Here is a 22,470-nt window from a genome sequence, read left to right on the forward strand (position 1 = left end):
ACATGTAACACATACACTTGCTTGCTAGTCTAAAATTTCATATTACATCTGATTGTTTACTGGGGAAAATGGCTTGAGTACAAAAAAAGTGAAAGCTGTTAGAATCAAAATGGAGCCACCTGTGTCAGTCCTAACACAAATAAAGCTGGAAAGTTAGGAAGAAAGGGTTCTTAAGGGTAAAATTCTTGCAGGAATTTTCTGAGACAACTGAAAAATTATTTATTGTAAAGGAGATGGAATCATGTCATTCCTGCTTCTGAGAACAGCTGTAGAGGCTGCGAATATGGAAATAAGCTGACCATGTGTGCATACTTGAGTTATCACATTGGGATTTGGGATATGACTATGTATCTAAGACTGACTAAAATAAAATGGTGTATCTTAATGCGCATGACATTTTTTTGTCCAAGAGATGTTAATAAATGACACAAAGTGTGACCTGGTATCCCTTGTAGAAGGTAGAAGAAATCCTCTACAACATAGAATGACAGATCTGTAACCAATCCCAGAGATTGTTTTGGGAGATCAGGCTTGGACGCAGAATCAGTTGTCAATGTGTGCCACGAAGAATGTTTTTATAGCGTGGCGGAGCAAGGCGACTTCTGACTGGTTCATCTCCTTTGACGCTGCTTCAGAAGTTCTAGGCACTGAGCAACTGCCCTGTCACCAAAGGCATGGTTGGTGCTGTATTTGTTAGGAGCTCAAAAGTCCTGACTCTCTTGTATTTTTTCTCTCCAGCATATCATTTTTGGTAAAGTAAAATCTCAGCAATCACAAAGTTTTCTGGGTTTGGATTATCAGATTAAACAGAGCTCAGTCGTCTTACCCGGACTTTCTCTCCCTTCTTTCCTTTCTTCACTTTCCTTCCTTCCTTCATTTCTTCCTACCTACCACTCTCCTTCCATCCCTCCATCCCTTCCTTCTTTCCATCAGTAATCACAGCAGTGCTAAAAGTAGAAATGCATTATATAATCAACAGGCTCCCTTACACAGCCAACTCTTCCATAATAATGTAATGCTGTTGAAAATGTTCAAGTTGCTTTGAAAACCACACTCATAGATGAAATAAAGCAGCTAGCCAGTCTGAGCAGTGAGTTCAGTTTTGACTATAAAAGGGAAGAGAGGGAGGCATCACACACTCTTTTTCCATTCCTTTCTTTCCCCTGGTAACTTTCCTGAGCTCCTGGCTGCGTTTGAATAGTTCTAGTTTTGTTTTGGCTGATGGTCTGGGCGCTCTGTGATTGTTTCGATACAGCATAGTAATTAAGAGGAATGTTTCTGGAGCCAGGGAGTTCCAATCCTGGTTCCCTGGTAACCTCGTACGAGTTATTGCACTTGTTTGTGGCTCACTTTTCTTGTGAGTAAAATAGCGATGTTACCTAAGGGTTTCTGGTGTGTGTGGGGGGGTGCTAATGTGAGTTAATATCTGTGACTTGACATGTATTATACTCATAAATAGAAACTCATATTTCTGTTTTCTCAAAGGTGCTCTTCAGGTTAGAGAGCATTCTCACATATTTAACCCCACAGAGAGGCATTGTAGTCAAAGTGTGTCATTGGGAAATGGCTTAGCACAAACCACCAGGGCCTTGGTCCGTTTGCCATGTTTATGCAGATCAGAGGCCCCACTGTTTCTTTCTGTATATATAACAGAGATAGAGTGCAAAATAAATAAATAAAAAGCTCTGTATGGTACACAAAAGGTGAGCTGTGCCTATGTGTCCCCCAGTAACTCAGTTTCCTCCCCATTGTTGGTGCTTACTCATGTGAATATTTACATATAGTAGTTTGTTGTAGCAATTAATAACAGAGAGAGAGAGACATGCTGTCCAATGAATGATGATATTTATTTCGGAATAGCATAGCACTACAACAGTACTAGTAGAGCATTGTAGTGTGAATATGTGTGCTATAGTAAGCTATGGGCACATTCAAAGAAGTTGAGATAAAGAAAAGTTTTTTCAGGCAAAAAGGAAGAGGATTACATCAGATATTTTGAAACAGTAATCTTTGGCCACAATGATGAGTAACTTGGGTGACATTAGTCTGAGGTTGAACAGAGTTGCTGGGCGGTTCTCCTTGTACAGTACTTTTTTAAAAGATTTTATTTATTTATTTATTTGACAGGTAGAGTTACAGACAGTGAGAGGGAAAAACAGAGAGAAAGGTCTTCTGTCCACTGGTTCACTCCCCAAATGGCCGCAATGGCTGGAGCTGTGCCAATCCGAAGCCAGGAGCCAGGAGCTTCTTCCAGGTCTCCCACGTGGGTGCAGGGGCCCAAGGACTTGGGCCATCTTCTACTGCTTTCCCAGGCCACAGCAGAGAGCTGGACTGGAAGAGCAGCAGCCGGGACTAGAACCAGTGCCCATATGGGATGCTAGGACCGCAAGTGGAAGATTAACCTACTGTGCCATGGCACCCACCCCTATTTTTTTTTTTAAGATTTATTTATTTATTTGAAAGGAAGAGGCAGAGAGAGAGAAAGATTGAGAGAGGTCTTCCATCCACTGGTTCACTCCCCCGATGGCCACAACAGCTGGAGCTGCAGTGATCCAAAGCCAGGAGCCAGGAGCTTCTTCCAGGTCTTCCCACGCAGATGCAGGGGCCCAAGGGCTTAGGCGATCTTCCACTGCTTTCCCAGGCCATAGCAGAGAGCTGCATCGGAAGTGGAGCCGCCGAGACTTGGACCGGCGCCCATATGGGACTGCAGGCAGCGGCTTTACCCGCTATGCCACAGTGACTGCCCCTGTAGAGTACTTCTTTATAAGGTCATGGTGGTCTCTGTAATGTTGTGGTTCTAGATACTACCAGGCAGCTATGAGTAAGAAAAGTCTTTCTTCATAACCTCCCAGCTTTATTTATTTTGGGGGGGGGGGTTGACACAGGCAACTCCATTTTGGTTCTAACATTTTTTTTCATGCAAGCCATATTCCCCAGTAAAAAATCAGATGAAATATGAAACTTTAGACTAAAACTATATACATTATATGTATATACATTAAAGCTAGGGTCAGAATCAATGCTTCATTACTACAGCTAAGATACTCAAGAGGTGCTTCTTAGGAAGGCAGGAAGGGAAGTTTATTTGGGCTTACAGTTTTGGAGAGTCACAGTCCAAGACTGGGCAGCCCCGTTGGTCTGGTGAGGATAGTGGGTGGTGGAATGCATGTGGAGGGAGGGTGACGTGGTGAGCTGGGGAGCATGCTGGTCCTGCACATCCCTGGCTCTCTTCATAGAGCCACAATGCTTCCATTAACAGCCTCATCCAATCTAATCACTTTTCCGAAGCCCCATGTTCAGACACCATAATTCAGTGATGTTCTGTCCTCAATCCGTTAACGGAAGATTATGGGGATCAAATCTTTAACACATGGCCCTTTGGAGACACCCAAACTATTTTCCAAACCATCACAATGGGAACTACAGAAAGGAGTTTAATACAGAGAATGAGAGATTTACAAATTTGCTGGAAGGTTGGAAGAGTAGGCTCTAGGATGGTCCTCTAGGAAGTTTCTAGAATCCTTCCACAAAAACCAGGCAGCTCCTTCCAGGCCAAGGAAGTTCAAAAACTACCCTTGCCACAGCAGCTCCCTGTCTATACCCATGATGCTGTTGTTTGAGCCCTGGGACACAGTGTTCAGACTCTGCCTCTCCAGTAATTGCTCCTGGACATCCCCAGGGCTGAAGACTGGAGCCTGCAGTTCTGCTGCCGAAGACTGCCATATCCGCACAACTTTGCTCGCCAGTAGAAAAGACCAGAGCAGCAGGAAACAACCTCTGCCTCACTGCCCCTTCCACATCCCATGAAAAACGTGTCTGACCGAACGACTCCTCACGCGTGTCTGGTGATGGGGGACTCTGAGAACTGTAATGTTTGCCTTGTGGCCTTGAGCAGTAGAAAGTGAAGCTAAGAAGGGTGAGAAAGGAAGCTGGGTGCTCAACTAACGTTACTGGCACAGTATCCCTTGTTCTTAAAGAAAAGTCTGCCTTTGTGTATTGGCTTCTGCCTTGTATTTCTTTTTTATGTTTCACTGGTCTTTTATTTTCTTTGAATAGTCTAGCAGAAACCAAGTCCTTCTCCTCTGCCAGTTTTCTTCCTGCAGGACAAGACTTTCTTGGGCACAAGACAGCTCAAGCCTGGAAATTTGTGTAAACTGACAATGTGAGCCTTCGCTCTTCTTTCTTTCAGATTCCCACCCAGCATGGCTGCCATCCGACTGAGAGAATTTGTTGATCGGCGCCCAGTGGTCCCACCCAGGTAAGGTCCTCCCAGAGCTGAGGCAAGGCAGGCAGACTCCTGGGGATTTAGGATTTGTCTCCTTGCTGCCTCGTGACTGAGCCATGACTGCCACCAGAGTGTTCTAGGGAAGCTTCTTTAGGTTTAGGTAAAATTGCAAAAAAAAGAAATCCTACCCATAGTTCCGAATGCAAGCAAACAGGCAATTCTAAGTTCCCCTCAAAGATCGTAAAAACATTAGTTTCCCACAGGAAGAAGTATGAGGTGGGATCCACCTCGGATGGATGGCATCCCTGTTCTCTGCTTGGGGTAAAACCAACCACCCCCATGCTTCTGTGACGTGAGGGCTGATGGCATAGACGTAAACAGAAACTTGAACTCTTTCTCCAAGTTCATGCACACCACAAGAACCACCAGCCCCAGACGTGTTTACTGTGCTGCATTCGTCTTGCTAAGAGACGTTAGGTGATCCACCGTGAATCCTAACCCCACTCTCTCTTCGCCCCCTGCTGTGAGCTCGGCAGGGATCTGCAAGTTGTGAGCTGTGGCAGCAACCCTCACACTGTGATTTTGAGGTCAGCCTCTTACAGCCCCATTGGCTTCGTGGATTTGAGCAAACCTCACAATTATTTTAGTATTTTAGCTATGACAACAATGTTTAGTCAACACAAAGTCCTTTTGCTCCCAGCAGTCTCTAAAGGAGAGTAGATGGAAGGATGCTTAAGAAGCCTTAAGAGGCCTCTTCTCAGAGAATGCACAGTGCCTCCCCTCCCTGAAATCCACAAGATCAGGGATTGCTTTCGGTATTCCCTGGTTCCCCCCATCCCCACAGCCCTTGGTCTGAGGGCTTGAGACCTGTGTTGGCTGCAGTGGGGTTGGTTTAACTATTGACCCCACATCTCCTGGGGCAAATGAAAACAAATCTGCCTCAGTTGCTGCTGCCTGGGGTTTGTCTGCGCTGGGCCTGCTGGTGGCCTGCAACTGGGCTGTGCTCAGTGCTTGTTCATCATCAGGGCCCCATGAGCTGAGCTCCCCCTCCCCCGCCATAGCCCAGCCCTCCCCCGTCAGACTAGTGCCTCCACCCTCCCCCTGCAGGGATTTCCGCAGCACTCACGGGGGGGGGGGAGGGGGGGGGGGCTCTTTGCCTCCTGTTGCCAACAGAGGATCTGGCCCATCAGCCCATCCCCTGGATTCCACCCCCAGGAGTGATCTCCCATCTGAAGGGTTGTTTCGGGTTCACTGCCCCCAAGTGCTCTAGATGGCCACTGCCTCTCTGTGCGTCTACAGCAGTGCCCACCCTTGTCCTCCAACAGTCCTTTTTCCAGCATGAGCTTCATGCAGTGTAACCTGGATCCTGTAAACCCTTCAACCCACGGCACTTAGCAGGAAACCCAGCCATGGGGCCGCAGCCTGCCTAGCGGGCAGCATCCCTCTCCAGCCTTCCCCAGCCCCAGCCCCTTGGCTTCCCTTTGATCCCTCAGAGGCTCAGCTTCTTCCTGACCTCAGGCCGTTGGAGGTCGTCTTCCTTCTGCCTGGACAGCTCCCTTTGGCCTCCCTCCTGCCCCTGCGACCAGCTTCCTCTCTGTGTTGTTGCCAACTAGTCAGACGGCCCCTTCTTGACCACCCTGGCTATCCCACTCTGTTATTCCCTATCTTGTGCCCTTTTGGGGTTCCTTTACACCCCTTATCACAACTCCCAGTTATATGATTTGTTTCTTTTCTACCTGTTTCACCTACTGGAATGATAACACTTGACACCGAGGCTGACCTTAGTGTGCGCCAAGGATTATTCTAAAGGCACATGAACTCCTTTCATTTTCACAACAACTCTGAGTTCTTGATGAGGAGACTAAGACATGGTGTGGTTAAGCGACTGCCCACAGATGTGGAAGCTGGACGGCTGGTCTGGCTCCACCGTCTCCAGGGTGGGCCCCCTCGGGCAGGGGCTGCTTGCCTCTTTCTGTACTCACTGTATGGCAACCTCTGCAGCACAAGGCTGGCTGTCTCTGCACAATTACTGAACACATCAAAATGATGACTGAGCGGAAGTTTCTGCTGTGTATTTGTGACTTAGTCTCCTGGTGATGGACAATACCTTGGCCTCCTCTCCAGCTGTTCTGCACAAGCAGTTAGCCAGTTCAGCCTTAAATGCCCAACCCTGGGGGTGATGCAGGGAAAACAGAAATAGGTACAAAGCAGTATAGGCATCTAATAAAGGTAGATATTAAGTGGCTCACAAGTAGTAGAGACCACATAAAATTCCCAAATTAATGATTATACCATATTCAAGTGTTAATGGGTGCCATGCCCAAGCCACACACCATTGGCTGGGTGTTGAGTTGGTTTGTGGAGAAAAATATCACTTCCAGTGGGGTGAACTCAGTGTGATGTGGAAGATGAAAGATACAGAATCTGTGCCAGATTTAGATGGAGTTTAAAAATGTCCACTGGGGCAGTCTCTGAAAGACCCAGAGGCAGTGACAGGTCCGCTCATCCTGCCTTGAATGATGGCTACACCTAACATGGGGGAGTTTTGATGACCAAGTACGAGTGTCTCATTTATGCCCATGAGGTCATTAGCAGGGATGACAGTCTTAGTCCTGTCTTCTGATGAGGAAACTGAGGCTCCCTCCTTCTTTGAGGAGACAGTGTGGCTCATAGAGCCTGCCAATGAGGGCCGCGCTGGCGGTCTCCCAGCCCTGACCTTTAACCCCATCTCCTATACTCATCAGCCTGTGTCTCCAGCTCAGTCACTTATTTCCCCCTGGGCCTCAGCATGCTAATGGCAATGGCACCCACCCCATTGTTGCAGATGAGTTGCCTGAACAGGGTTTTCCTTATCAAAACAACGGGCAGAGAGTATTCTCAGGTGGGGAGAGAGGATTTGTCATCACTGTGCCTAGTGCTCCACATCCAGACCAGAACTGGCAACAAGTGTGTTGTTCACTGAAGTGAAAGCATCTTTCCACTAAAATTGCCGTGTCTTTATCTCTTTTCCTATTCTTTTGGTATAACTTGTCTCCTTGCTGTCTGCCCACAAGTGGGACAATCAGAGATCATTCAGAGATAGCACTGGGGCAGGAGTTTGTCCTGGCTCTGAAGGCACTACTGGTGACACTTGCATCCTATATCAGAGTGTCTGGGTTTGATTCCTGACTCCAGCTTCCTGCTAGTGTGACCCTGGGAGGCACACTCAGGCAACTGGCTTCATGCCACCCACATAGGAGGCTTGGTTTGCCACCCTGGCTCCTGGCTATTGTGGGCTTTTGGGGCATGAACCAGTGGATTAGAAGATCTCTCTTCCTCTCAGATAAATAAATGAAAGAATTTTTTTTTAAGTGGCACTGAACTCTTGGGAAAAAAAAAACTTTCTGTACACACATGGATGACTTAGAAAGCCAGCTTTGATTCATGTCTCTGGCACGGACAAGCTGGGTGATGTTTAGCAAGGCCACTTAACTTCTCTTAGCTTCTTTTTTTACTTTTCTAAAACCAGAAGTTAATCATCGTTATTTGCAAGGGGACTGAGGGGATAAAATGAGGTCAGTGCCTGGCAAAGCATGAGGCCCTGCATGGACTGCAGGGGAGAGATCTGCACAGTGTGCGGCGGCTGGGCGCTGGGCCAGGCTCTGCAGAGGAGCACACCCTGACCTGTCCTGTGCATATAGAACTTTGTCTGAGGCTAAGCCCAGATCCTGCTCTGGTTACAGTCACCCTCCCAGGGGACAGCATGGCTCGTGTGCGGACTGAAAGCATTACCTCAAAGAGCCAGGCTATCGGGGACATGGCAGAAATGCACGTGGAGTCTCACGTGCAGGACTGCCTGCTTCCCCCCTGGGGGATGATGAAAGAGGACCCCTGGAAGCCAGCTCCACGGGATTGACCTGAAGTCTGGGAGGGGGCTCCGCTGCTGAGTCTGGAGAGTGGACAGGCACAGGTGCTTTCATAGCTACTCATTCTCTCTCAAAAAAGTGATGTGATGAAGGCTGCATGGGAAAGCTGTCCCAAAGAGCCGCAGGCAAGGTTGGCTGTCCTCGCACTCCCACAAACTTCTTCATTGCTGTGTCCAGCTGGGACTCCTGCCTCCATGCATACAGGGTCCTGTGCACTCCAATCCTGCCAAAAGCTGCCCAGGGCCCTCTTGGGGGACTTCAGGTAAAGAGTGTTTTCTGGCACCCGTGAAGGGCTTCTTCATTCTCAGTGCGGCTTGTCCAGGCTGCTTCTGGGGAGCAGGGTTCAGTTAATGCACCTGTCCTCTGTGTGTGTTTTTTGGATGCGTGCCACTGAGGAATCTGTGGTCAGAATAGCCAAGAGCAAACAGAGCAGCTTCTGAGAAAACCCAGAGTCCTTTGCAAACGCCAGAGACTCTCACCAAGCTGGATCCTGGCCCCAGGGCGATCTCCTAGGTAGTGCTTTAGCAACTGGATGGGCGCCTAAGAAAGCTGCGGCTCGCACTCCCTTGCATTCAGAAATGCCATCCATGCCCTTTCTTTCTTTCCTTTTTTTTTTTTTTTTTTACCAATTCCTCCCTTTTCTTATGACTTAACCCTCCACTGTTATTTACCACTCAGGGCTCAGTCATATTATCCCAACCACTGGGCAGGCCCAGACAGCCCGTGGGTTTTCTTCCACATGTCCTGTCTGCACAGACGGAAACACAACCTGCCCCTGCTCAGCCTTGGCCTTTCTCAGCAGACAGGCCTGCCCACCATGGCCCCTACATGCTCGACTTCAAACCCACCCCTGCCCAGGTCGTGGCTTCTGTCATTCCATTCTCCTGGAATCCTCCTTCCCCACCTGGATTTGCCTGCCCCAATCCTCCCTGTGTCCCCTTGGTTCCTCAGGAAGGTCACTATTTTCACAGAAGGGCATTTCTGAAATCCAGGCCTGCTTTGTCAGCTGTGTGTGGCAGAACCTAGCAGAGTACAGAGACCTGCCCACCGAATTGAAGGCGTAATGTAAGTTTCCATTCATCATCCAAGACCTATTTAGTGAGCTGCTTTGTGCAAAACCATGTGCTAGTTTCTACTGACTGTCCCCTTTCCCGTCAAGTCTTATTTTTTTAACTTCCAAAGGCAGAGAGAGAGAGAAAGAGAAAGTGAGCTCCTCCTCCACTGGTTCACTCCCCAGATGCTCACAATAACCACAACTTTGCTGGGGCTGAAGCTGGGAGACAGGAACCCAATCTGGATGTCCCACATGGGTGACAAGAGCTCAACAAGTGAGCTATCACGACTGCCTCCCAGGATCTGCATTAGCAGGAAACCTAGAGACAGGAACCAGAGGCAGGAATTGAACCCAGGGATGGGATGCAAGTGTCTTAACCACTAGGCTAAATACTCACCCTTTCTGTGAATTCTTAAGACATCTACTGAGTGCTCAGAATGTGTGGACGAGCCCAAAAATGCACTCTCTTTACATTTCTCAAGAGTACACTATGTCATCTCCACCTGAATTTCCATCACATAGTTCAGACCCTTACCATGTCCCACATAAAGTACTAGAGTCACTTCCTAACCTGTCTTACTGCTTCTAGTCAGATGGCCCTCACACTTGCTTCCCACCTTACCATCAGAGATCTTTCCATAGCATGTCCTTAACCTTAAAAAAATCTTACATTCCTTACCACCTACATCAATTAATGGTCCTCAACTTTCAGATACAACATCCCCTCTCTTAATTATGAACACTTTGTAATGTCTGTGCTACTCTTCTGAAATAAAATCTGTAAATAATATAATTCAACTACATGAAGAGTTCCTCTTCCAAGCTTACAAGTGTCTCATGCTTTGACATCATAGTGCTGCTTCATTTTATTTATTTATTTTAAAAGATTTATTTTATTTGAAAGGCAGAGCTACAGAGAGAAGAAGAGAGAGAGTTCTTTCATCTGTTGGCTTACTCCCCAAATGGCCGCAACAGCCGGGGCTGGGACAGGCCAAAGCCAGGAGTCAGAAGCCTCCTCAGGGTCTCCCACATGGGTGCCAGGGACCCAAGGACCTGGGTCATCCTCTGCTGCTTTCCTAGGTGCATTAGCAGGGAGCTGGGTTAAAAGTGGAGCAAGTGGACTCAAACCAGCACCCATATATGGGATGTTGGTGCTGCAGGCTGTGGCTTAACCTTCTATGTCACAGTGCTAACCCCTTGCTGCTTCATTTTCAGCTCCTTTATACTTATTACAAGTTTTAAACATCTCTAAAATTAATTTATTTTATTTGAAAGAGACAGGCAGACAGTGAGATCTCCCATCTGCTGGTTCACTCCTCAAATGTCCTCAATGGCCAGGGCCAGGCTAGGTCAAAGCCAGGAGCTGGGACTCAATCCAGGCCTCCCACATGGCTGGCAAGGACCCGAGTACTTGAGCCATTACCTGCTGCCTCCCAGGGTGCCTATCAGCAGAAAGCTCGAGTCAGGAGCAGAGCTGGAACTGAAAGCTAGGCACTCTGACCTGAGATACACACATCCCAAGTGGCTTCTTACCACTGCGCCAGGTAACTGTCCTCTTTTTAGTTTAAAAAAATTATTGTGAAATGTTGTCAACATATCAAAGTAAAAAAGTATACCGAGTCTCCACTTGTCCATTCCCATTTCAACAACTATCAACATGTGCCTCACGGGTTTTACATATCCTCATTTCTTTTTTCCCTAATATTTTGAACCTAATCCCTGCCTTGTTAAATATGAATCCTGAAAATAAATTACATTTTATTACAGATACTGGAGAGTGTGATGGGTAGAGGGAGGCCTGTAACTCTGGTATGGTGGAAGGTGTTTCATTATCAGTTTGAAAGATACAACCAGGAACTCGTTGCCAGGAACTGAGACAAAAACCAAATGCATTTTTTTTTTATCCTAGCAGTTAGTATTCTATAGAGGAGGTGTAGTCCTTGATTTTTCTCACCATCTCACTTTCTCCACTAGTTTATTCATTGTCCATCAAGGAAAGGATCTCCAAGGCTATTATCCTGGGCAACTAGCAAGATACCATTTGGCCCATGGTGTGAAGAGAGCCTCCAGGTGAGACACAGCCCTAGATCTGAATTCTCAGGGAGCTCAGCAGAGCTACAGTGATGAAGGGGGAAACGAGGATACACCATTTAAATGATACCGTGATTACAACAAGCCTCATTTAGTGGGTAGAAAAGTTTTGGAAGAAAATAAACTGCGAAAAATATTTTTAATGAGTAGTACGATTATTAGCATTTTGCATTTTATTTTTAGATCTTTTTCTCTACTTCCCAGATTTGTTTCTAATGAGCAAATGAAATGTAGAATGTTATTAAATTATAAAATTTTAGACACACCCTAGATTTAGAATTTTGACTTGGTCAACTAACTTCACCTTCCAGAGACTCAGTTTCTTTCTGAGTAAATTGATGAATTTGGCCTTACAGTTTCGGCCCTTCTAGGTGTGGTTTTAACAAAAATAAAACAAAAACAAAAATGTAGCCACCTTCCAGAACATAGCACCCATTCAACATATGACTTAGCTACTCATAAATCTCATTTAATATTTTTCACATCTACAGCAACTTGGTTCACCTGTTTTACAGTTGGCATCACCTTTCATGGTGGGGTAGTATTCCTGTATGACTTTAACAGTTTGGTATCCTTGTCTACATAAATCCACATTTTTTTTACATGAGGATGGTTTCTACTCTTTGTTATCATAAAAACACTTTGATAAGCATTCTTAGACTTTGCTAATTTCTGGAATTGCTGGGATAAACTACACGTGCATGTTCAAGGTCTTAGTATCCATCGCCAAAGTGTTCTCAAACACATTGTGTGGTGAATGTACACAAGTGCACGGAGATATTTGGTCATTACATTTGCACCTATTAGAGTCATGCTGCAGGAAACTTGGGACTAATTTCAGCTCCATCAAACACCAAGACCCATGGTGGTATAGTCTGGTCAGAAGAATGCATTGGTTCCTTGGAAAAATCACCCTGGGACAGGGCACCAGGGAGATGTGGAATGCAGGAAGTGGCTGCGCATGGGCCGATGCAGAGATTTCCATGCCAGTCACCCCTGTGGTCTGTGATTTGGAAGGAGGGATGGATGCTGAAGCGAACCACAGAGGACCAAATTCCCTGGGCAATCTACTGCTGCTCTGCCAGTGCCAGCTTTCATTAGCCTTGCGGCCGCTCCCAGGGAATGACTTTCAGCTTTCCTTGTAGCAGGCATTCAGGAAGCTATTTCTGTTTCCATTTAGACCACTCATAGACTTGGAAATGCCACCCAAGAGAGAAGGTCCGTATCGGCCTCAATTAGACCAACAGACACTCATTCGATATATTTGCTTCCGAAGACATTCAAGGCCTGCTGAACCATGGTATAAAGAAACCACTTACCAAAGAGACTATTCTCTGCCATTTTATAAGCTTGGTAAGTCAGACTAGCTGGCCTGGGCCCCACAGCAGCATCTCCTGCGGGCTTGCATCTCAGGGCCCATGTTTGGGGTGCGTCAGTTTGGGGGCAGGCATTGAGTGTGGGTGTGGATGCAGGAAGAACTCAGCCAACTGCCCCGAGGGCCCTCCCTCCCTTCTCTCAGAGCTCTGGCAGGGCAGGGTGGGGGGTGGGGGGTTATGAGATGGTAGGGATGGAGAGGTGCACAGGTCCTTGCTAGGAGGCAAGCTCAGGTCTGAGCACTCTTCCCTGAGCGCCTCGTCCCATGCCACATCACTGGTGTGCCTGAGCACAGCATTGAGGGAGTTCGTTTTTGCTCCTGCATTTCCTGTTTTAAATGACTTCATGATAGTGACTTGTTATCTAAAGGCATGTGTCAGACACACCTCTCTGGGCTGGGACCAGGGCACCTGGTTGAGAGGACTCTGGGGTGTTCATGTAAAACCTAGTCCAGTAGTACTTGTGTTCCTGTAGTCGTGGGTGCTTGGTTAAACAAATGACTTCCCTTTCAGACTCGCTGAGTACACACATCCCAGCTCTTGGGGTTCCCTATTCTGAGGCAGGCAGAACCCCCTCCCCAGCTCTCTGAGGAACGTGCTATTATTTTGCCCATTTTATGGCAGGGGAGGCCATGTCACAGAGATAGTTCAGTGACCAGCCCCAAGTTCACCACAGCAAGCAGGTGGAGATGCAAACTTCAGACCCAGGCCGTGTCATTCCCAAATGGCGCTCAGATGTCACAGTTCAGTGTCACCCACACCACTATCTAGCAGTTTGCTGTAAAGCAGACCACTTTATTTTTCCAAAGGAAGGAAGGAAAAGGAAGGAAGGAAAATGAACAGATAAAGAGTAGTGGGTGGGGCTGGCGCCGCGGCTCACTAGGCTAATCCTCCACCTAGCGGCGCCAGCACACTGGATTCTAGTCCCGGTCGGGGCGCCGGATTCTTTCCCGGTTGCCCCTCTTCCAGGCCAGCTCTCTGCTGTGGCCAGGGAAGGCAGTGGAGGATGGCCCAAGTGCTTGGGCCCTGCACCCCATGGGAGACCAGGAGAAGCACCTGGCTCCTGCCTTCGGATCAGCGCGGTGCGCTGGCTGCAGCGCGCCAGCCGTGGCGGCCATTGGAGGGTGAACCAATGGCAAAAGGAAGACCTTTCTCTCTGTCTCTCTCTCTCACTATGCACTCTGCTTGTCAAAAAAAAAAAAAAAAAAAAGAGTAGTGGGTGGGAAGGTTCTACTTTCCTTCTTTCCCTCCCAGAAGAAAGACCTGAGGTGTAGCGAGGCCGAGTGCCAGAGCAGGGCAGGGAGGAGATGGCCGGGGCAGATCTCGGCAGAGGGGAGCCAGGAGGAGCAGGCAGTAGATGAAGCTGAGGTGGGGATGGGACAGGCTGACAATAGGGGCTTGGGATAAGAGGTTGAAGCAGGGTAAAGCTGGGTTCTCGAACCCAAGGGAAGGTTGGACACAGAGAAGGGAAGGAGCTGAGGGACTGAGGGATGAGATGAAGGTCATTTAGGAAAGGAGGAGCTGGGAGAGAGTACAGGGAGCTAGAGGCTGGGGTCCAGGGGCCTCGGGAGGGCTGTGGCCAAAGAAGCTGGGAAATGGGTCAGGGAGAATCCTTTGGGCAGTATTCTCAGCCTCCATGAACCTGTTTGCTTCTTTGTAAAATGGAGACCCAAAGTCTATCTTGAGAATAGCTGTTAGGATTTAAAATATCCATCACATGCCTGGAACTGTGCTCAGCTGACATACTCATGCACACGTGTACATATTCATTGTTGCAATCAGTTATCAAAGAGGGCAGTGTGATTAGCTCCAGGTCAGCAGAAGAGGAAACGAAGGCTTAGAGATGATAAAAGTCTATGCAGGCAGATTGCCGGTTAGTGCTAAGTCCAGGTCAGACCCAGCTGTGTCACACTCGAGAGCCCCTGCCCTTAAATGGAACCAGGAGCTTTCAGGGGAAACTCACATGGCAGAGCATCTGGAGCATCTGGAGCTAATCCAAAACGCAAAAGACAAAGTAAGGAGAACGCCACAGCACATCACTTCTACAAGACTGCGGGTACCTCCGATAGAAATAATGGCTTTTGGAAGAAGAGATGTGGTCAAGTGGGGATCTACAGAAAATTGAAAATACAGTGCTGGATAGGGCAGGCTGGGCAACAGAAGATGAGGAACAGCTTTGGAGGGTCCCCTACTTAGTGAGGTATACGCCTGACCACTCTAGAGATCATTTATACAGAAACCGTCATTGCTGCATTCATTGAGTCATGGATTGAATCTATATTGGTCATCTGTTGCTGAGTGACAAATCACCCCAAAACCTAGTAGCTTAAACACTCAGAATTTTGTTTGTTTACTGAAACTTGAACAAGCTAATTCTTTTTGTGTGTGTACACATTTAGGGTTGTTGTGTTTTTTTGGTTTTTTTTGGTTTTTTTTAGATTTATTTATTTATTTGAAAGTCAGAGTTATATAGAGAAGGAGAGGCAGAGAGAGAGGTCTTCCATCTGCTGGTTCACTCCCTAGTTGGCCACAATGGCTGGAGCTGTGCTAATCCGAAGCCAGGAGCCAGGAACTTCCTCTGGGTCTTCTGTGCAGGTGCAGGGGCCCAAGGACTTGGGCCATCTTCCACTGCTTTCCCAGGCCATAGCAGAGAGCTGGATCGGAAGTGGAGCAGCCGGGACTCAAACCGGTGGCCATATGGGATGCCAGCCCTGCAGCAGGCGGCTTTACCTGCAACGCCACAGCACCAGCCCCACATTTAATTTTACTGTAACAAAGCAACTTGCACACTTTTGACATTTAAAACTGAGCATCATCTTTTTTTTCCAGTGAAACAAAATTTTAAAATAAACAGGAACAAAATTACAATAGAATGTCAATTCCAAATAAGATCCTTCAAGTTCTGCTGATTTTCCCATCGAGTGGCAGGGCTCAAGGCATCATTAGGAGAAAATTTTATTTTTCAAAGTGTCATCTTAAACTACATGGGTGTCCGTTAAACATCACAATTAAACATGCCAAAAGAGAAGCCATGTTGTCAAATGCCCACTTAACCCACCCAAACATCTCAAACCCTCCCCTTGATGACCTTCTATAACCCCATTTTTAAGGTGTTTTTTTTTTCAACAAGAGGAAGTAGACAGATACATGTTGGTAAATGCTAACTGTCCGTATTCGCATAGACACAGTGTAATCTCTGAGCCCAATAACAGAGAAAGGAGGGGGAAGCTAGAGTTCTATGCACTGCTACACAGGCCTGGCACCCTCCAGCTTCCAGCGGAGCCGGGGGCAGGAGCGATTCTTTTTCCCGCAGAGCACGGTGGTGTTGATTCCATACAGTTTTTGTCGAGACAAGAGGAATAAAATGAATTTGGAATAGAAAGGGGTAGAGATTCTTTTCCCATTGTATTCTGCTTCAGGTATTTTCCCCACAACAAGTTGAGAACCATGGTGTAGAGAGAAGAGACCACAAAAACAGGGAGACTGAGCACAAGAGGGAAAAAAATAAAAATAAGAAGATGGCAACTTGCTCCCAGGGACTGGAGAGAATTAAAAAAAAAAAAGTTGGAATCCATCAGTGTTCCTATTAGTCATCTTCATCCTCCTCTCCTTCTTCCCCGTCATCATCATCTTCATCTTCTTCCCCTTCTCCCCTTCATCCTCATCCCCGTCTTCATCAGTGTCTTCCAATCCTTCATCATCATCATCATCTTCTCCTTCCCCTTCTTCATCATCCATATCAGGACCCAAGTAGTACTGTAAGGGATCCGGCCAGACACCATCCTTGATGGCCTCTCCTACCTCGTCTGCACCTGCATCAGAATGGCCGGTGAGCCAGGTGAAGAAGCTCTGGCTCCTCCTGCTGCCTCCTCCTGCTGGCTCCGTCCTGTGTTTGACTTGAACGTTTCGTCAGATCCTTTCCAGATTTCCATTTGATTTCAGGGGACTTTGAAGATGGATCACCGTTCTCATTCAGATGAAATTCTATGGAGAGAACTTTATTTTCGAAGTAAAGATTTTCATCCAAATAAACTCTATTCTGTAGCCTGATTTAATATCTTCAAACTCTGTCACTTCAACCCTGGTCAGATAGTGCAGCGCCTCTTCACCCTCCTCCCCGAGCAGTGCAGACACTTGCGGATGGCTGACAGATGTTGTTACCCAGGGTAATTTTGGCAGTCGGTTCTGACCCCTTTTGAAAAAATGCATGGCGGAGTTTGTTATACTTCTGTTCTACTTTCAAAATCTCCTCACTGGCTTGTTCATTAAGTCTGTCTATTTTATTTTGTACTTCATCAATACACTCAGTTGCTTCTTGTTCTTTTTCTCCCATTGACAAACCCCAAGAGGCCAATGTGTCCGCCGGCCTCAGGCCAGGAGCTGCTCTCAGCTTCTTCGTTTGCGGAAGGAGCAAAGACGGGCGTTTGGGGGCCATGCTCCCAGGAAACTCCTAGCCCCAGGGCCAGGCAGGAAGGAGCTCTGAGAACTGCTAATTCATTTTTTAAAAACACTTATTTTACTTATTTGAAAGGCTGGGTTACAGAGAGGGAGACAGACAAACAGACAGATCTTCCATCCGCTGGTTCCCTCCCCAAGTGGTCACAACAGTTAAGGCTGAGCCAGGCCTAAGCCAAGAGCCTGGAACTCCTTCAGGATCTGTCACAGGAGTGGCAGGGGTCCAACTACTTGGGCCATCGTCTGCTGCTTTTCCTGGACCATTAACAGGGATCTGGATTGGAAGTGAAGCTGACAGGACTTGAACCTAGCACTCATATGGGATGCCAGTGTCACAAGTGGAGGCTTAACCCGCTGTGCCACAATGCTGGCCCCAAGATGATATTTTCTATCTCTCACAGTTTCTGTGGGTTAGGAACTCAAGAGCTGCTCAGCTCGGCAACTTGGGCCCAGGGTCTCTGAGAGGTTTCAGTCAGATGTCCGCGAGGGCTGCAGTTTCACCTGAAGGCTTGGCAGGGGCTGGAGAGTCCACCTCCCTGGCAGCTCACATGGTTTATTAAGCTGAAGCTGGGGGTCTCAGTGCCTCCCCGTGGGGCTGCTGGAACGTCCTCAGAACCCAGCAGTTAAATTCCCTTACAATGAACAAAGTCTTTTGAAGAGTCACACATTATCATCCTGCTGTATCCTACCATACATGGCCAGCCCTAGGGCAGTGGAGGAGAGAAGTACACAGGCCATGTACACCAGAGACAGGAACCACCGGGGTCCGCCTTGAAAACTGGCACCCACAGTATGCTTCAGTCATTTACTGAGCACCATGCTGACCGAAACACTGGCCACTGACTAGGAACACAGTGATTGGGTAGATAAGACACCCACTTCTGCAGAGCTGACGTTCTGGTGAAGACACAGAGCATAATCAAGAATGCTGTTAAAACATTACAAATGGTGCTAGTGCTACAAGGAGATAAGCACAGTGGAGGAAGGTACTTCAAACAGAGCAGTCAGGGAAAACATCTTTATAATGTTAGCGGAGCCCTGAAGAGTGAGACTGAGTGATACAACAGCATTTCAGGTAAAAGGAGCAGTAAATGCAAAAGTCTGAAAGCTGGAGAGGACTTGACTTATTTAGGGAACAGAAGGGAAGCCGGGGGCGGGCGCTGTGGCACAGTAGGTTAAGCTTCTGCCTTCAATGCTTGGCATCCCATATGGGCACCGGTTTGAGTCCTGGCTGTTCCACTTTTGATCCAGCTCCCTGCTAATGTGCCTGGGAAAGCAGCAGCAGATGGCCTAAGTATCACCTATATGGAATACCTGGATAAAGCTCCTGACTCCTGACTTTGGCCTGGTCCAACCCCAGTGGTTGTGGCCATTTGGGCAGTGAACAAGGGGATGGAAGATTCCCTCTGTCACTCTGCCTTTTAAATTAATTAGAAGAAAGGGAGCCAGTATTGCTTGGTGGGTGGTGAGTGAGGGTGAGAGTGTTATGGTGATTGGATCCTATTCAAAGAGCAAGGACTCAGTGATAGAATAGGCACATTTTCACTCATTCATATTTATTCCTTCAGTAAATATTCTGAGAGCCCATTTAAATGCTTGTTGGTGTGCTAGGGTTTGGCGATATCAAAAAAGGAAAAAAATAGACACAAAATTTCTATACTCAAGGAGCTTCATAGAAATAATCGTCCATGGGACTCCAAATCCCATTAAGTTGGCATATACCAATGCCATCTTACAAGTTGAAGTGATCAATTTAAGTTCATAATTGATCATAAAGATAGGATTAAGAGTCAAAGGGATCACATAAATAAGACCAGTGTCTGCTAATAATAATTGATAGAATTAAAAAGGAGAGAATGACCCAACATGGGAAGTGGGATACATAGCAGACTCATAGAATGGCAAATGCCCTAAACAGCACTCTGGCCTCAGAATCAGCCCTTAAGGCAGTCAGATCCGGCTAAAAAGCCCATGAGAGTTTCTCAGGCATGGAAAGCTAAGACACTGTGGCAAAAAAATGACCTAGATGAAAGATCTCTGTAAGTGAGATCCCAGTGGAAAGAATGGGCCATCAAAGAAGGATGTACCTTTCTCTGAAGGGAGGAGAGAACTTCCACTGTGATTATGGCCTTGTCTAAATAAAGTCGGAGTTTGTGAACTCAGAAGGCTTCCATAGCCTTGGCAGCTCATGACAAGAGCCTCGGGTGATTACTGACGTCATAAACAAGAGTGTCAATTGTTAAATCAACAACAGGAGTCACTGTGCAGTTACTCCCCAGGTAGGCTCTCTGTCCGTAATATGTTGTACTATGTGAATTAACAATAAAACTAGTATTCAGACAATACTTTATACTTTGTGTGTCTGGGTGGGTGCAATCTGTTGAAATCTTTACTTCGTGTATATACTAAGTTGATCTTTTGTATATAAAGATAATTAAAAATGAATCTTGATGTGAATGGGATGGGAGAGGTAGTAGGAGATGGGATGGTTTGCAGGGGGAAGGGTGGTTATGGGGAGGGGGGAACCACTATAATCCAAAAGTTGTACTTTTGAAATTAAATCTAAAAAATTTTTTCTTAAAAAAAATGAAATAGTCACAAAATTCCACCTGTCATAAGTGCTCTGAAGCCCATTTGTGGGATCCCATGTTCATGGTAGATGGTATTTCTAAATTAGCAATGATCTGTATTTCACATTCAACTCTCTGAGGTTTCTGACTTGGGAATTTAATGTAGACCCTGAGAAGCCCTGGTTGTTGCTCAAGAAACTGTTATCTAGTGAAAATTCTTTCCCAGCACATACAAGCTCACTTATCTATCTAGGAAGCATTTATTGAACACCAACTATGTGTAGGACACCAAAGAGGATCTGCAGAAGACTGACTTCAGAGAACTTAGAACCTGACAGGATGAGACAGCCCCTCAGAACTCCTGCCTACCTCATATGGTATCAAGTACTTCAAATAAATATGAAGAATCCTCAGAAAGTTCATGGAAAATGCATGCTATGAAAAAAACCATACATGATTATCAAAGGAATTTTTTTGCATTAAACTGAACTTATCTTTCTTTCCAGACTCTTTTTAAAGTAGCTCCATAGCCTTGAGCAACAGGGTGACCCCTTAGGCTTTCTCAGCCTCAACTTCCACATCTGCAAAATGGATAAAAAAGAATATCTAATAGAATAGAGATATTCATATTAAGGATTTATGCATTTTGCCTACACCTAACATCAATAAGCCTTCAAAAAGTGTTACCTATGATTATTATTGCTCAAGAATAAATCCACACCGTTGTAAATATTTCTAAAAAGCTAGTACATGGAATTGCATCTTATAATGAGATTAGGTTCTAACACCAATGGATAAGGTAAAAAGAATCACAACCCAAGTTATCTTCACAATCTCTTAAGAGTGAGTGACATTAAATGCTATCGAACCATTAAAGTATTTGGAATACATGAAATTCTCAGTTTTGTTACAATGTTATCAGTGGAATACTCTGGTCTTTGGCTCACTGAACAATGACTGTATTCATTTCAAGCCCTCCTTGAACTCTTACCCTTTAGATAGGCAGAACTGTTACTGATTGTAGACAAGAGGCTGTAAGATATGAGGGAACTCCAAAGAGTATGAATTTTGGGATAGGAACAAGTTCAATTTGATACGAAGATGATACAAAATAGCCTCTTGTTGATGTAGGATTAAAATGGTTTGGGCCATGGTTCTTAAATACCACAGATTATTTATTACTTTGCACAATTAGTAAGCTTAAAATAAATGACAATTTGTTTTAAATTCCAGATTGGGACCAGAAATTGGCCACTATTGCATTGAATCCTCGACCACTTAATTCGCTGCCAGCACTCTGCAACTGTGAGGAAAGAAGTGGCTTTGAAAGAAGTGCTTTTAAGCCAAGATAACCATGAAGTTCAAACAAGCTCACATTTGGTCCCTTTGAGAAAGGCTGGAAGAATAATTAACAGCACAAAGTTTCTGTAGTGTCTGGGCATCCTTCCTTAAGAGCTTCTGGGCTTCATTCAAGGGGTTCTGGTTCTACAAACAGGCTCATAGTTGGGACTGATTGAGGGGGTCATGGCTGTCTGTTTTTATGATTTGAGTTGGGCTTTCAATTCCCTTGAGCTAGAACCAGACCTTTTCTGTTCATACAGGTCAAGTAAGAATCTGGTGGACTTCCTCTCTATTTCACTTCTAGAAACACCATGGTTAGCCAGCAATGCCCTTAGTCTTCATAAACCAAGACTATTTTGATTGCTACTTTAACTCTGTCACCAAGCAGGCTCACCTTGCCTTTGCAGGTGCAGTGCCACCATTTGGCCTGGCGACACCAGGTATCCAATTACTCCCAGTGCATTTAGGCTTTCTAGTTGAGCAGCAGTGGTTCCCACTCTAAGTTCTGGTCTACAGAGAAGAGCAATCACAGAGCTCTTCAAAGATGCTGGGACGTCTCTCACAAATACTTATTTTTCAAAGGATCAATGAAAGGGATGTCTTCTGGACCCTCCCTTTGTGTAGGAGTAGGTCTCAAATGACAAATCCAGTCCAGCATCCCAATCTCACTAAGCCTTTGAGCCTCTCCCTCTACATTAATCCAAGGCAGGTTGGGTTTTTCTAATTCATTCACAGTGGGCAACATTTTGATCCATTTCAGTTAACCAAATAGAGCCTGTTCTGACACCCTTAGCTGCAACATTAAATGCAGAAACTCTGCTTTCTAGAAGAGCCCTTATCCACAACTTACCCTCACCATTACCCCACATTCTTGATATCCATTCCCACACATGTTCTCATGCTCTCCAGATTTCTGCTTATATAAATTAGAAAACTGCAGCAGCTTTTCTGGAGCGCAGCACACCTCTTCCTAGGTCACACCACATCACATCTGCTGGGACATGAGCCCAGTCTCAATTCTAGAAGCAAAGAAGGGTGGCCACGGTGAGTCCCAAGACCAGTCAGCACGTCTTGCACAGTAACTGTCTCAGGGAAACTGTTACCATTTTCTCAGGTGATGCAGGGTTAATGCCCTCAGATGGAGGTGGAAAAACTGATGCTACTATGGATGTGGGGGCCGCTACCAACAGAGGTGGAGATGTCAACACCACTGGCTGGTGGGAAGGCCTTGGGCAAAACAACGTTCATTAAAATTAAGGGGCTCATGTCCTCAGCTTCACCAGGGTCTTTCTATACATTCCCATTCCAAATTTACGGAATTCCACTTTTTCCTAATCAATGCCTTTACTTTAACAGTAGATGCCTTGTGACGCTGGGAATCCTGCATGCATTGCATTTCAGCCAGTCACATGGTGAGGTTCTATATTTGATTTTCAGCAATTTCAGCAATATTAAC

General features: G+C 46.2%; 1 protein-coding gene and 1 pseudogene across 2 annotated transcripts; one reads left to right on the top strand and one right to left on the bottom strand.

Annotated features, from left to right (window-relative positions):
* Positions 1–4,202: 4,202 nt before the first annotated feature.
* Positions 4,203–21,149, top strand: SPMIP3 (sperm microtubule inner protein 3). Of its 2 annotated transcripts, none has more exons than XM_008268175.4 (4): positions 4,203–4,258; positions 11,159–11,254; positions 12,456–12,628; positions 20,907–21,149. In XM_008268175.4, the coding sequence occupies exons 1-4, from the start codon at positions 4,203–4,205 to the stop codon at positions 21,023–21,025; spliced, it is 444 nt and encodes a 147-aa protein (XP_008266397.2). In that variant the 3' UTR covers positions 21,026–21,149. The 2 variants fall into 2 exon arrangements, with proteins under 2 accessions (XP_008266397.2, XP_089167783.1); XM_089311657.1 differs by having other exon boundaries at positions 12,552–12,628.
* Positions 16,086–17,223, bottom strand: LOC149122630 (protein SET-like; annotated as a pseudogene).
* Positions 21,150–22,470: the final 1,321 nt, after the last annotated feature.

Source organism: Oryctolagus cuniculus, chromosome 13 (genome assembly GCF_051225735.1).
Source record: "Oryctolagus cuniculus isolate XC-2025 breed Fujian yellow rabbit chromosome 13, ASM5122573v1, whole genome shotgun sequence".
Taxonomy (NCBI): domain Eukaryota; kingdom Metazoa; phylum Chordata; class Mammalia; order Lagomorpha; family Leporidae; genus Oryctolagus; species Oryctolagus cuniculus.

Coding starts and splice junctions, on each gene's coding strand:
- SPMIP3 (XM_008268175.4), top strand. CDS start 4,203: ATGGCTGCCATCCGACTGAGAGAATTTGTTGATCGGCGCCCAGTGGTC. Junction 11,255..12,455: donor GGTGTGAAGAGAGCCTCCAG/GTGAGACACAGC, acceptor GTTTCCATTTAG/ACCACTCATAGACTTGGAAA. Junction 12,629..20,906: donor TCTGCCATTTTATAAGCTTG/GTAAGTCAGACT, acceptor TTTAAATTCCAG/ATTGGGACCAGAAATTGGCC.